Source organism: Myotis nattereri, assembly GCF_964212035.1.
Source record: "Myotis nattereri genome assembly, chromosome: 10".
NCBI lineage: Eukaryota > Metazoa > Chordata > Mammalia > Chiroptera > Vespertilionidae > Myotis > Myotis nattereri.
The window spans coordinates 70,733,722-70,748,631 of NC_138085.1; the positions used below are offsets into that span (position 1 = coordinate 70,733,722).

Genomic DNA, 14,910 nt, shown 5'->3' on the forward strand with positions numbered 1-14,910 from the left:
CAGAGAGAATAAGCACAATCTATGTACATAGATGTTCTATCAGCGACCCTAGTCTCTCCTGTGTGAATATAAGGGGCCGATCCAGGATCATCCAACATATTGTTATAAAACAAAATTCAACTGAGAAAACTTTAATCTTACTGGCTTTATTCAGTGATTTATGAATCTGGCTGCATCCCATCTAGCAAATAGAAAGGACCTCCAGGGAGCTGTGCAAAATGAAAGACTTGTATTCAGAAGGGAGTGGGCAGGGAAGTTATACTAACAAGGAGCGGGTTGGCTGTAGCAAGGTCACCTTCCTTTAGGCCAGTGGTTCTCAACCTTCTGGCCCCTTAAATACAGTTCCTCATGTTGTGATCCAACCATAAAATTATTTTCGTTGCTCCTTCATCACTGTCATGTTGCTACTGTTATGAATTGTCATGTAACTATCTGATATGCAGGATGGTCTTAGGCGACCCCTGTGAAAGGGTCGTTCGACCGCCAAGGGGGTCGCGACCCACAGGTTGAGAACCGCTGCTTTAGGCGCTAGCAGGGTCTGCCAGACAGGTGACCTCATTAGTGCTGACCAGAAAATTCCTGACTGACTAGTTCAAGATGCCTTTGCTGGAAGAGGTGAACATTGTAATTATGTTAGTGATTAAGTCTCAGTTTGGTGATGTGGGGCTTAGGACAAGTGATTCCATTTAGGGCCCATTGTCTCTTCTTTAACAATGTTAATAGCCCAGTAGCATGGAAAAGAAATATCAACATAAAAACATTGACCCCAGAGAAAACAAATCAATTAGATAACAGACGTTCACTTGAATGATAAAGCTCTTCAAAAAGATTCACGACTGAGAAGAGGGGGGAATGAAAATATCAGAGAAATAATAAAACAAACTTGTCAGAGATGAAAGAGACATGTGTTTTCTGATTAAAAGAGCCCACCCACCCAATGCCACAGAGAAATTTCTATAGCGATCCATACCTAGGTACATTATATTGAAATGTCAGCACCTCTGCATTCCTGAAAGCTTCCAAAAGAGGAAGACAGATTGACTACAAAGACTTAACAATAAAACCAACCTCAGACTTTTCAGTCACTGATACTGGACAACACTGAAGCTAGGCTTTCGAATGTCTGGAGCACATTTTCTAATCTAGAAACTATGGCCAGCAAAGTTATCAACCAAGTGTGAAGACAGAAAAAGAACCCAAACATTTCAGATATTCAAAAATTTACAAGAGTTTCCTCCTGAGGAAGTTTCCTGAGAACGGTGGGACTAATGGAAGTGTTCCAGTGAAAAGAAATTTGAGAATAATAGCTGTACTAGGGGCCCAGAAAGCAGCGAATACAAATTAAAACAGGAAGTCAATGTCTTCAAGAAGGATGGAAAGATTTTCAAGGAATATATAGAAGTGTGAGTGATATGGTGCAAAATAAATAAAAGAGAAAAGCAATTAGAAATTTCTAGAGAAACAAACTCATAATAAATTCCTGATTCAAATAGGGCAAATTAAAATGTGCCCCAATTTTGACAAGTGGTTATGTAAGAAAGAGAAAGTGAAAGAGAGAGAGAGAATATTCATCTAATCTTGATCTTGATGCCAGAAACATTCTCCATTGAGTGGGGTGTATTATTCAACCTATAGAATTATAAATACAGCCCTGTTAGCTGCTGTGAAAAAATATATAGTCATCAGTATAAAATATCTGCGTATTGATTTTCAAGGTTTAGAATCAATCTTTAAACAAAACACAAGCCTGAATCATTCTTGCACAACCTTGACAATGGAAAGTAAAAGCACAGCTGACTTGGGAGGTGGATCTGGAGAGGAAAAGGGCAGGGAGACTAAAAGCTTAATCTTCTCATGAGGAGAGTCAGGGGACACTGTTTATAGGTGATGGAACAAGTAATACATTTGCCATGTAAAATTAAACAAGTAAGTAATAAAAAAGTAGAAAGGGATTTTAAAAATCAAGTATTAGAAGGGGGATAGCACAATTTTTCTCACTGTGGCATCAATGGAAAGAACCTAAGATTGTTGCACCAACAAATAACACTAGCAGTGGCTCTCAACCTTCCTAATGCCGCGTCCCTTTAATACAGCTCCTCATGTTGTGGTGACCCCCAACCATAAAATTATTTTCGTTGCTACTTCATAACTGTAATTTTGCTACTGTTATGAATCATAATGTAAATATCTGATATACAGGATGTATTTTCGTTGTTCGCGACCCACAGGTTGAGAACCCCTGATTTAGAGTCATGAAGGCAAAAGAAAGTAAAAATCTTTAAAAATGTTTTTGAGACTTGGTGAGAGGAGAGTGATTTGGAGATAGTTTTTTAAAAATTATTATGAGCTATTCTGAACAATTTTATTTCTTGCCATGTGTATATATTACTTTGATTTAAAAAAAAAAAAAGTCATTGCAGCCTGGGCAGTATGGCTCAGTGGTTGAGCATCGACCTATGAATCAGGAGGTCATAATTCAATTCCCAGACAGGGCACATGCCTGGGTTTCAGGCTCGATCCCCAGTGTGGGGTGTGTGGGAGGCAGCCAATCAATGATTCTCTCCCGTCATTGATGTTTCTATCTCTCTCTCCCTCTCCCTTCCTCTCTGAAATCGATAAAATATATATATATATATATATATATATATATATATATATATATATATATATATATATATATAATTTTAAAGTCATTGCATACCTGGCATGTGACAAGCATTGTGCTAAATCAGACATTTAGAAGTGATAATAGCCTTATAGCAAAAGTATCTACAGAAAAAATGATGCTGGTATGGGAAGCGAGGAAGTGGGGCAGGGAATCAGTTCACAGAGTATTTGATCAGTTGATTGAAACTCTGGGTTTAAAAACCCCAGAGAGGTGAATTAGGAGGAGAAGTCTTTAGGGCTTGCGGGCTTGGAGACTTGACAGGGTTCCTTTAGATTAATAATATTCCAGGCAGGCCAGTAGAGTTACTGACAGTTTGGAGCTATAGGGTCCCTTAGAGAGACTCTATCCAGTCCTTGCAGTTTACAAACAAAGGAAGCTTGATAGTGGCTCAAATTCAGTCCTTCTGATTCCAAGGCTCCTGACAGAGCTCAAACTCGTCGAAGCAGGAATCACCATGTATCTTATTCCTACTAAGGACCAAGAGCTGTACTGGCTCCTTATGCATATAACTAGTGTTTCATTTCACCTCCACCACAGCCATAGGAAGTAGGCTACACCCATATTGAATTTGAGAAAACTAAGGTTTAAAGAATTTAAATAATTTGTCTAAATCCTAGAACTGGATAGAGGCAGAGCCTAGATCGGAAAGAGTCTGTCTGACCTCGAGGTTCCTGCCCTTGGTTTCTGATTCATAATTTAAGCCCACATCCCTGTATTGGTGACCAAAGGTAAAAACAACAACTATTTCATATTTAAGTGTTGAACATATCAACCCAACCCACTAATAAGGAAACCAGGATCCACTCCCAGCACTGTGTAAACAAAGCCTTTGATCTGCTTCTGCATTGCCCCATGGCCCACATGGGGGAAGGGCGGTGAGCAGCCAGGCCATCCCTCTTAATTAGAGGGGACCCCAGGAGCCTTCACATAGCCCCAAGCTATTCTGAGCAAAGTAAACAGGAAACAGAAAAGAGGGAGAAGAGAGATAAATTCTCACTGACTTTAGAAGATTTATGCTGACAATATCCCAAGGAGCTTATGAAATGTATTTTTTTTTTTTTTTGGTAGAGGAAAGCTGCTGATGAAGAGATAGCTCTCAACTACAGAGTTTCATTGAGAGTGAAAATACTTTAAGTTCTGTCTCTTATTGATAGTCCAGTTGCACAAAATAAAATTCATATAAACATCATCTCACATATTAGAAGTGGAGGAATCATCCATCTTCCAGTCATCTCTGAAAGAGTCCCATTATTGAGGTACTGAATTACAAGGACAGAATTTACATGTTTTCACACCCATGAAGGAGGAACAGTGGTGCTGTAAGACCCCCAGGTCCTGGCATTTTCAGCCTCATTTTCTCCTGCTGGGAACTTGATTTTCCCAGGTGTGTGTGTGTGTGTGTGTGTGTGTGTGTGTGTGTGTGTGTGTGTATCTGTGTGCACATGTGCATATGCATGTAAACTTTTTTTTTTTTATGAGAAGGGAAACACCTCCTTTATTTACCTACATTCTTTCCTTCAGAAGCTCCAAAATTGGTTTCAGTCGACTTTCCACCTATTTGAATACATCAGAGTACAATCTCAGACCAGGACACCTTATGTGTGACATGTGTGGCTTTTTCCTAACCCCAGACCATGACTCCAAAATGTCTGGAACAAGATTCTGACCCAGAAGTGATTCTAGAACTCTCGCCTTCTCTGGACAGATACACTCTAATCTAGTACAGTATTGGGAACCCCAGTCAAACCCAGAGTCTGTCCCCAAAACAGTACCTTTGCTTAAAATAGTAACATACAAGGCCATCATGTTTACGTTTAGTCATGCCTAGTGAGGACTGGTGGAGTAGGATGCGGTTGAGTCAGTATTGATCCCCTGTCTCCCACCATACCCGAGTAACCTTCCTGCAGCGCCACTCTGATGATGTCACTGTCCTGCTCAAACACCTCCTCTGGCTCCTTATTCTTCACAAAATAAAGATGAACATCTTCAGCCAGGAATTAAATCTTTATGGTCCCACACCCCCCACCCTAGCCTTTCTTATTCCCCAGCCTTCTCTTCATGTACTCTACTCTGTAGCCAAGGCCATGACACACTTTCTGCATTTATGTCTCTCAGATCCTGCACTGTGGATTCTGCCAATACCTTTGTTTTTCTTGCTCTTGAAGACTAGCTCAAAGCCTGTTTGTGTCTTGTGACTTAGAACCTCTGCTTTTGATTGCAGTTACTGCAAACACCTCATCATCCCTCCTGGACCTGATGTTCCTTGAAGGCCAGAACTGTGTCTGGTTCATGTCTGTGTCCCCAGGGCAGAGCCAGTGCTTGAATCTTTGCTCAGAGTAGGCATCCATTAAATGAACGTTGAGGGCAGAACGAGTGGGTAAGGAAGCCAGTGAACAAATAGATTTGGTTCAGGTCCCATCTACCTTTCTTTCTCCTTTCCCATCCCTCTGAGTTCCTGAGCTACATAACTTGGCCACAAGGCACCCTGGTCATTTTTTAGGATAAAGGATACAGTGGGATAATGAAAAAGGAAGAAGGGAAAGAGCACTGGTTAAGAGTTCAGAGACCTGGCCGAAACCGGTGTGGCTCAGTGGATAGAGCGTCGGCCTGTGGACTGAAAGGTCCCAGGTTCGATTCCGGTCAAGGGCATGTACCTGGGTTGCGGGCACATTCCTGGTGGGGGATGTGCAGGAGGCAGCTGGTCGATGTTTCTCTCTCATCGATGTTTCTCTCTCATCGATGTTTCTGACTCTCTATCTCTCTCCCTTCCTCTCTGTAAAAAATCAATAAAATATATTAAAAAAAAAAAAAGAGTTCAGAGACCTGAAGTCTGGTCTGGACTTCCTATTTAAGACTTTGAATAAGTCATTTTTCCGTTCTGATCTCCAGTCTGCTTCCATAGAAAATCAAGGGCAATATATTATATGCTCATTAAGTCCTTTTTAATTCTGAATCTTTGATTCTAATCCTTTTATTTTACTTCTAAGCCCATTATAAGAATGTCTCCCCCATTGTAAAACAGAGTAATGTTGTAGATTATTTACTGAGGGTTGTAGAGAAATTTCAAAGGCCCATAGGCCATGCTAAAGCTTCCTAACGTTACAGAGGACTCAGTTTCCAGTATTTGCCAATGTCCTCCATCCAGCTCAGAAACAGTCTGTGCTCACCTCTCCTGATTTTAACCAAAAGTAACATTTACCTACCTCCAGAATATTACCAATCTCTAATCCTGACACAATGCCTTCTCCTTGGACACTGCTTTGCTTCTCTTAGGAATACCCCCTTTTTTATCTGCATCATTCTCTATTGAGGGGTGCTAGTTCATTTGCCTACTTGGTAAGTCCTGTTATCTGGAGAAGGAGACTAATTTGAGGTGCCCAGAAAGAGGGGTGGGGGGGGGGGGCGTAAAAGGCTGAGTTGAGCACTCCTTAGCCTGTTCCCACTGGAAGTGTTGGAGATCTTGTTGGAATTGGCTTCCACAGCCAAGGAGCAGCATCCAATGGTCCAAAACTGCAATGCAGAAGTGTGGCAAGTAAACTAGCTCACCAGAAGGAATGCCTGAAGCAGTAACATGGTGCTGTGCTTTTATGCTGACAGTAACCACCAGGAATACAAGTTTCTTGTCTGTCACTGGCCACTGCTACTGGAATTAGGGTTGGCTTGCCCCAGAGGGAAACTCAGCCACAGGCACAGCACCGGGTGGGGGTGGGCGTGGGGGTGAGGGGTTTGTAAGGATTTCTTTCTGGAGACCAGTTGCAAATTCACATGGCTCATAGACCTGAGAGCAGAAATGAATCTTCAGAGATTTATAAGTTCAGCCAACCCTTCTCACCCTATTTGATAAACAGAAAACTGAAACCTGAGAAAGTCAGTGCTTTGCCCAAGTTCACTCAGCAAGTAAGCAAAGGAGCAAGAGCCAGGATCTTAACTACTACCTTATAAGTGACCCAAATACTTCCTTCCCAAGCACACGCCTCTCAAGGAAAACCTTGAGCCGGTCATAACTATTTGAGAACCGAGAGCTAATGCATACATTACTGGGGAACTGAATTGGCCAACAATAAATTGAAACTCAAGCTGGCTTGAATGTGACATGGAGAACTTAGTCAGCTCTGATTTAAATTGTGACCTAAAGAGTGGCCCAGATGCCAGAGTCCTGGTTTCTGGGTTGTGGAGGTACCCTAGACTGATGTTCACAAGATGGCACTCAAGTCCTGGCTCCACTCGGCACATTTATGGAAGGAGTAACTCGGTTAGACTGTCCCCCTAGACCAGTATGAAAATCTATAAGAATGTCTTAGCACTTGGGTTGGGTTTCTAAGTGTTCACCCTGTGAGGATTAGGTAATACACACTATTCTTCCCCTGTTTCCTATGGGGATTTTGTTAATTGTACCTATTGGCTGGCAAAGAATCTGTGAGCTGTCATCTCTACTTTAACTTTGAAGACAGTAAAATCAAATCATTGTTTATTTAATAGGTGCTTCCTCCCTGCCTAAAACTGCGTGAAATGCTCTCCAGGATTATCTCACATAATCCTTGCACCCACCCTTAAAATAGAGGTTTCCATTCCCATTTTACAGGTGATGAGTCTGAGACTCAAGGACATAGAGCTACTAAGTAGAGAGCTAAGGTGAGAACCTTGGTGTGCCTGATTATAAAGTCCCCGTCCTCTGTCACCATTCTCTTACATCAGGTTTTAGATCTTTCAAAGGGAAGAGATGGGGAAGAGGGCTGGTGTGTGCAAAGAGAGTGATGAAGGCCTCCAGCATCACGGACTTTGATGCCATTGGTCTCTAACACCTGCTGCAGAGGTGCTGCTGGTCCATCTGTCTGGACAGATCTGCAGAGTCACTTTCCTTGTCTCTTGGCAGGCTCCTTCCTCCTCCTCAACACCTCAGCAAACTCCAAGCATACCATCTTGAGCCCGTGGATGAGGAGCAGCAGCGAGCACTGCAGGCTGGCCGTCTCTGTGCACAGGCACCTGCAGCCTTCCGGGAGGTATGTCGCCCAGCTGCTGCCCCACAACGAGGCTGGAAGAGAGATCCTCCTGGTACCCACTCCAGGGAAGCATGGGTAAGTCCTTGCCCATTCCAGATCTATTTTATTGAAGACAACTTGGCTTTTGGATGAAAAAGTTCAGAGTCTATGACATCTACTTAAAACTCACAGTTGCTCTTTAATGGGCAGGGATCAGATTGAGCCATCACTGCTGCTCTTCCCTGGATAGTGTCTCGGGCCCTGGTCTGCGGGGCCCTCTGGCTGCCCAGGCTGGTGGCCTTCCAGAGGCCAGAGGAGCAGCTGGCAGAGTGGGCATTTAATGAGTGGGTGTTAAAGATATTCATTTCCCAAAATACAGACAGAGCCAAGGAAAAACAGCCAAGGGGAGTGTTAAACAGCCGAAATGAAAGTAATTTAATGTGCTGGAAAGTGGGTTTTATTAGCAGAACTTTGGTGGGAAGGGAAAGAGCAAACTATTGTAGCCATCCTAGCAGGTCCTGCAGGAGTGTGGGACCTAGAGCAGAACTGGTCAGGGAGACCACACGGTATCAGTCTCAACTCAGCAGAGACTGGAACAACCTTTGTTCTAGAACCTCCAAAGCTTACCCAATACTGAAGTGACACCCAATACTCATGTCAGTGAACTCCTCTAGAAGATACCTGCCTACTTCCTGATCCAGTGTGCCTCTAGAAGTGGTGACATTGAAAAGCCAACGTGAACCAGAGCATCTCTGTGGCTGCCTTTTTTCTCATTCCATAAGTGTAAATACCACTGCAAGACCCCAGTTGTGAATGGCCCCAGGTCTGATTACTTTATAATCAACTAGAGGCCTGGTGCATGAAATTCGTGCACTCAGGAGGTGGGGGGAGGTCCCTCAGCCTGGCCTGTGCCCTCTCACAGTCCGGGAGCCCTCGGGGGATGTCTGACTGCTATGGAGGCGGGAGAGGCTCCCACCACCACCGCTGTGCTCACCAGCCATGAGCCCAGCTTCTGGGCTGAGTGGCGCTCCCACCAGGGGGCAACTCCTGAATTGAGCATCTGCCCCATGGTGGTCAGTGCACATCATAGTGACCAGTCGTTCCGCTGTTTGGTTGATTTGCATATTAGCTTTTTATTATATAGGATAAGGGTGAGAGATCCTTCTTTATGGCATGTTTGCAAGAGAAAGATCTCAAATTTCTAGTTAAGCTTAGACTTTGGACTTAGCTTTTCTCTGAGAAAATACCTTGCACCTCTGAACGAGATGCATCTGAACGAGATGCTACCCATCCTCCACCTCCATGGTGTGCTGGGTTGGGGGAGGGTGGGTTCTGCCTACTGATTTCTCAATAAAGCTGTATAGACTGCTTAGTAATTTCTTGAAGGGGAGATCCATAGACTTCTCTGCTGTATGGAGGAATGCTGCGTCCATGGGCATTTTGGTAAACTGTAGGACACAGGCACCTGTCCAGCAATTCAGAGAGCTCTGGGTATTTGTGTAGAGCTGGATCCGGGTTGCTCAGTCTTGGCATTATTGACAGCTAGAGCCAGATAATTCTTTTCATCAACATTGACTTATACATGGTCCCCAGCTTCCCAGTCCTCTACCCACTAGATGCGAGTAGCACCTTCCGTGATTGTGACCAAAAACATGTCTCCAGACATGGCCAGATGTGCCCTGGGGGGTGAAATCATCCCCATTGAGAACCACTGAAATAACCAGAGCATTTTAAAGCTGGGAGAAGTCATGGGATTTATCTGGTTCACCCTCGTCAGTTCACAGGTGTTGGAACTGGAACTGAGACCCAGGAGAAGGAAGGGACTTGCTCCATGTCACCTGATGAGTGTGTTTTGGCAGCAAGGGTCTTGAGCCCTACAATCAAGTGTCTTGCCAACTGCTGAACCAAGTCCTGGGTTACAAAGATATATAATGCCCAGTCCCTACCCTTGAATAATAATAACTATAACTATTACTAGTACTTATTAAGTACTTCCTAGATGTGCTATCCAGTCACTGCTATGCACTTTACATGCATTTTTTAAATTTAATACTAAACAACACAATGAAGCAGAAGCTAGTATTATTTTCCATTTTATAGATGAGGAAATTCAGTCAGGTCAAATAACTTGCCCAAGGTCACTAACTAGACAAGGTGGAGGGGGTCTGAATCTTTTTACCCATTGCTGGAAAAACTCAATTAGTTCACAGTGATGCAGCAGAAAAAAAATATTATGCTGTGAATCAAAGTCCTAAATGTAAGTCATAGTTCACTATTCAGTCATAGGGCAATGAACAATCATTTATTGACTATTTTTTATTTATTAGGATTATAGAGGCATGCAAGATACAAAGGCCAGCCTTTGGTGGTCCACCAAAGGATGTTCAAAGAAAGAGCTCTATGATTTCAGGCAAATCCCATCCCCTCCCAAACCTCAGTTTCCCCATCTGTAAAATGGGGATGATGATGCTGTGTGGTCAATGCAATCAAGGGTGTAAAGGGTTTTTCACACATTGAGCAGGATGCAAACCTAAGAGGCCATTAATACCTTAGTTGGCTCTGTTCTGCTGAGAGTTTTGACACAAAAGATTGAGACTTGTCCGTTCTCTGACTATGGGTCAAGAATCCTTTGGTTTTGAGATCTTGGACAGTTTGCCTCTTTGGAAGCTCACCCCTTTTAATGTCAGAGATGACACCAACAGCACAGTCCTCAGTGTGGCAAGGAGGACACAGTGAAATCCTGATGGTGACAGGGATGATTACAAATGAGGCTGGCTTCTGCTCAGAACAGAACATGGTGGCTTGGGGACTGCTATTTGGAAAATGACATTCAGTGTGTATAGTAATAAGGGAAGAAGTTGTCATAGCAAAGTCATCTTGGGAGAGCCTGACGCAGAGGCGTGGGCTGAGGAATGACAAGTCAGAGAGTCCACGCAGTCCCCGGAAGCCATGAGTTGTGAGCAGACAATGTCATGGGGAGCAGCATCCTGCTTGGAGGCACTGGTGTCAGGGAAGGCATTTGGGAAATCCCAGCAGCTCTGCCTTCCGCCTCCTGAAAAGCAGCAGGTCTAATGAATCACAGAGTGAGCACATGTCTGCCAACATGGCCTGGCTGTGGCCAGGATCTCCTAGGGCACAGATGACAGAGAGTGCCCAACATGTTTACCTGCTCACCTGGCCAGCCAGAATGGCCGCAAAAGCAAGGAAGCAGAGAAATGGGATGTCCAGTAGCCCAGCCCCACTGGCCACAGAATCCAGCAGGCACAGGATAGGACATCTTAACTAGAACCCACAAATTTCCCATTAATTAAATGAATATGATAATACCCTACTTAATACGGTGAGTTGTGAAATGGCACAAAGAAAATGTCTCACAATTTGCCCAATTATAGTAGACACTTAATATGTGCTAGCTGCTTTCCAGGGCATACATTTATTTTAAAACCATGGATTGAGCGCCTCCCGTATAATAGGTGCTTGGAATAGACAAAGACAGCACAGGCACAGCTTTCAGGGAGCACCCAGCCCAGCATGGAACACACAGGCAAGAGAGCAGCAGCACATGCTTGTGCAAATGTTTTCAAGTTGAGACCCGGAGATATTGAAAGGCTAAGCTAAGAGCAGCACCAGCACAGGACGCCCAGCTCCTGCTCTGCCTCCTGCATGTCCCTGCCTTTCTGCAGAAAGCTGTTTCAGAAAGAGCAGCCCAGCAGTGTGAAGCCCGTGCCTTCCTGGCTTCAGAAACACAGGCTCAGGGGCTGGTGGGGTTTCCAGCTGCAGGAGCTACTCTCCAGGGCTCCTCCCAGGACATCCATCGCAAACTCTTCTCCGAGCACAGGGCTTTCTCCTGCAGCCGTGGGTGTCTGGGGACTTTATCATGTATGACCAGACTACACAGGGTGTGGAGGAAAGAATTGGGCCCTGAGAGGATAGAACTTGCCAATCATTTGAATACTTGAAAAGGTGTTTTAATCCAATAGGATTTGGTGATACTCGGACTTGAGCTGAGATAAACTGTCAGGGCCATTCTAGCACAAACAAGGCTGGATAGATCCAGAAGGTGGTAGAAAAATGAGTGTCCTCGGCACACAGATTCACCTTCCGCAGGATCTTAACCCTACTCTCAGAGGAGATTTCAGTTTCCTTTTCCCCAATGATTTCCTGATGGGCGGAACCAAGCCTAGAGGCAGGATGTGATGTGATGAAGGTCAGAGTGCACACTCCGGAGCCCAGCCCTCCTGTGCTCTGTCTCCTGGCTGAACAGCAGCATCTAGAAGTCCTGACACTTATTGCCCTTAGACTGAAATCTGCAGCAACCTCCCCAGGGGAAGACAACCCAAAGTCAGTGTTGGTTCTCACATGGCTGCCACGTTTCTGTAAACCAGTCACTTCTGACCCAAGACCCCCGCTGTAAAACCAGCAGCAATCTTAATGGGAGACCTGCCAGAGGAATCTAACCCAAGTGATTCAACTCGAAGGGTGTCAGGAGTTGCAGTTTCAGCCTTGGTTCCGCCGCTAATTTGCAGCATGGCTATGGAACCACCACAGCCCTTCCCAGCCTCGGCTTCTTACCTTCTAAACAGAGCTCCCAGCTGCTCTCTGCTTCCTTCTTTCATCCTACAGTATCAACAACACCCTGTCAGGGTGCCAGTCAGGACTGGGGTAGCAGGACATGACTTTCCCCACCCAGATTCCGCTCTTGCCCCTGCCCACCATTCTGGCAAACGGGACAGTTACCCCTCACTGACCCACAGAGACTTTCTGCCACTAGTGTACAGACCCTGAAGTTTCCTGTAAATAGACCAGCAGGTCTCAGCAGGCTGATGAGGAAGAGGCTCAGGATAGGGCAACATGGAAAGAGGCCACGAGGAATTTGCTTCTGAAAAGACGTCTGACTGCCTTTGCCAAGCTACGTTGGGTCTAACTCCAGTTGGCCCAGAGCAATGTGGCAAGTCTGGCCAGTGTGGGGAATCAGAGGCCTGTGGCCTTCAACATTGTTCAGCCCAAGTCCTCCTTGCATCCTTTTTGCATGATAAACGGGTCGGAAATAAAGAAGGTGATCATTTATTGAAATTGATGCCCTCGAGTGGCAGTGTCGCAATGATTTAATTTCAGGCCCAGCGTTTTCTCACTTTCAAAGTCATTCACAGTGTCAGCTTCTCTCCTTTTCCCCTTGGTCTGAATAACACACTGATAAATATACAATAAGGGCTTTAATGTACTGGTGATTTACACTAAAAAGAGAAAGCCATTCAAAGGCTTTAAAGATAATTTTTTAAAGCCTTAACACTCACACCCAGGCTTGTCAAGGGCAGACTTCTCAGGCAGGGGGACAGTCATGAAGACCCAAGCTTGTCAAGGGCAGTCGTGAAGCTAGGAGTTCTCTGAGCGTAATGCAGTCATGACACTTGGGTCCTAAGTGTGCTGGGAGGTTGGGCAAGTCTTTGAATCTCTATAAGTCTCAATTTTCCTATCTGTAAAATGGTAATAATTGGCCCACCTCATGGGGTGGTTGTGAGGATTAAATCAGGGCTGGCCTCCAGGCTGCTCTGGGTGGTGGGGGAGTGAGGAGAGCCAAGTGTAGCAATTTTGCACCCCTCATTCTTGGAGTAACTACCTGTATTCTCTAAGTTGGACCCCAAAGTTCCAGTCCCGCTGACGATGCCAGGATTTACCATATTTCTCACCCCTGTGAGTAGTAATATTGAAACAACCACTAACATGCTAGTCCCTCTCTAGAGCACCTGGACTTTAAGCCATTAATCAGGTACATCTCAGGCTCTGGGGGAACAAATCAGAACCAAGCATTTTACAAGATTCATACAGCTGATCTCATCCCAAGTGATTCTGATTTTATTAGTTTTGGGAAGGGGCATGGACATATGTATTTTAGAAAGTGCCACAGGGAATCTGGTATACGTTGAAAATTAAGAATCATGGCTAACATCTCAGCTTGAATTGGTCGATAACATAAGCTGGTAGTTTTCTTATTTCCGTTTACTAAGTAGTAAGGAGAAACGTTAGGAAGAAAGCTTGAAGAGGTGAGACGGACGTGACTGCAGGGTGCAGAGTCATTTCTCCCTCACATAGGTGGACAGGCTGTGACAGGCTTTCCAACCCTTGCCTGATCCTGCCTGTGCAGCCCCCAAAGCTGGGGTGGCTGGGGAAGATCTAAGGCCTTGTATAGGTCTGGTCTCCACCCATAAGTCTAGTTGGGACACACCTGTTATCCTCTCTCCAAAGGGACTATAGCTTTCAAGGCCAGAGGGGCCTGAGAGGAGTACGGAGTAGACTGGAGACCCAGATCTTTTAGAGCAGAGGGAGCCTCCATCCACCCACCATCCACCAGCCATCTTTGTTCTTTAGAATGGCACGTATTGACTCTCCTCTAGGTCCCAGGTTAACAGAAGAGCCATTGCCTCTTCTATGTTCTCAGGAGGCAGGGGCTGAGATATATATCTGCATAGTGCATGTTCAGGTTACCAGGTGCATCAGCGTCTATCAACTCATTTCATCTTCACTGCTGTCTGTCCCACAAATTATTCTCCCCATTTTACAGGTGAGTAACCTGAATCACAAGGAGTCTCAGTAATTTGCTTAGAGTCATGGGGAACACACAGGGGAACACAGATCTTTGGGGTCTTTTTTTCTTTTCTCATGCCATTTCCCCAAGCAGGCCTTGCAGCTGAACCCTGGTATCACGCCTGGCTCTGAAAAAACTGAGGCCTCTTCTTGTCAGTCAGGAAAAGCCTTTTCAAGAGACTCATCTGATTTTTGGTCATTTAACTCCGGACCAAAAGCCTTGAAGGTAAAGCTTGTACGTCAGCTTGTACATCTGATTTCCCACAGCCTGGCACAGCGCCTAGCACAGAGTAGGTGTTCTGTGTTAGGTGAATAAACACCAGAGCAATTTATGGTAGTTCTACAATGGTAGTTCTTCTCAAACATAAGCTCTGGATCTAAAAATTAAATCCCGGTCCAAGATCACAGAAGAGTCTTCAATCGGTGACAAGATGAAAAGTATTTCACCCGCCTTCTGCCCGGGCCCAGGGATAGATGTATAGCCCTCCCTGGGGCTCAGGAAGCAGCTGTCAGAGTGTACCTGAACTGTGAAGGTTGCCACTAAGTACAAAGGACAATTCCTTTCCTGGCAGGTACAACTTTTACTCACGATTGCTTTCATTGATGGGCGTCAGGAAAAATAAATGAAAAGACCATTGGCTTCTGCCAGCTTTGACCTTCGAGATGTAACAGCCCAGGGGC

The 14,910-nt window shown here is 44.8% G+C and overlaps 1 protein-coding gene across 1 annotated transcript in view; it reads left to right on the forward strand.

Moving 5' to 3' along the window:
- LOC308526024 (ALK tyrosine kinase receptor-like) overlaps positions 1 to 8,034 on the forward strand; it is a 308,499-nt gene extending 300,465 nt beyond the window's left edge. The window contains exon 4 of the mRNA XM_081100968.1: positions 7,542 to 8,034. Coding sequence (XP_080957094.1) covers positions 7,542 to 7,747 — 206 coding nt within the window. The 3' untranslated portion in view covers positions 7,748 to 8,034. The remainder of the gene's footprint in view (positions 1 to 7,541) is intronic.
- Positions 8,035 to 14,910: the final 6,876 nt, after the last annotated feature.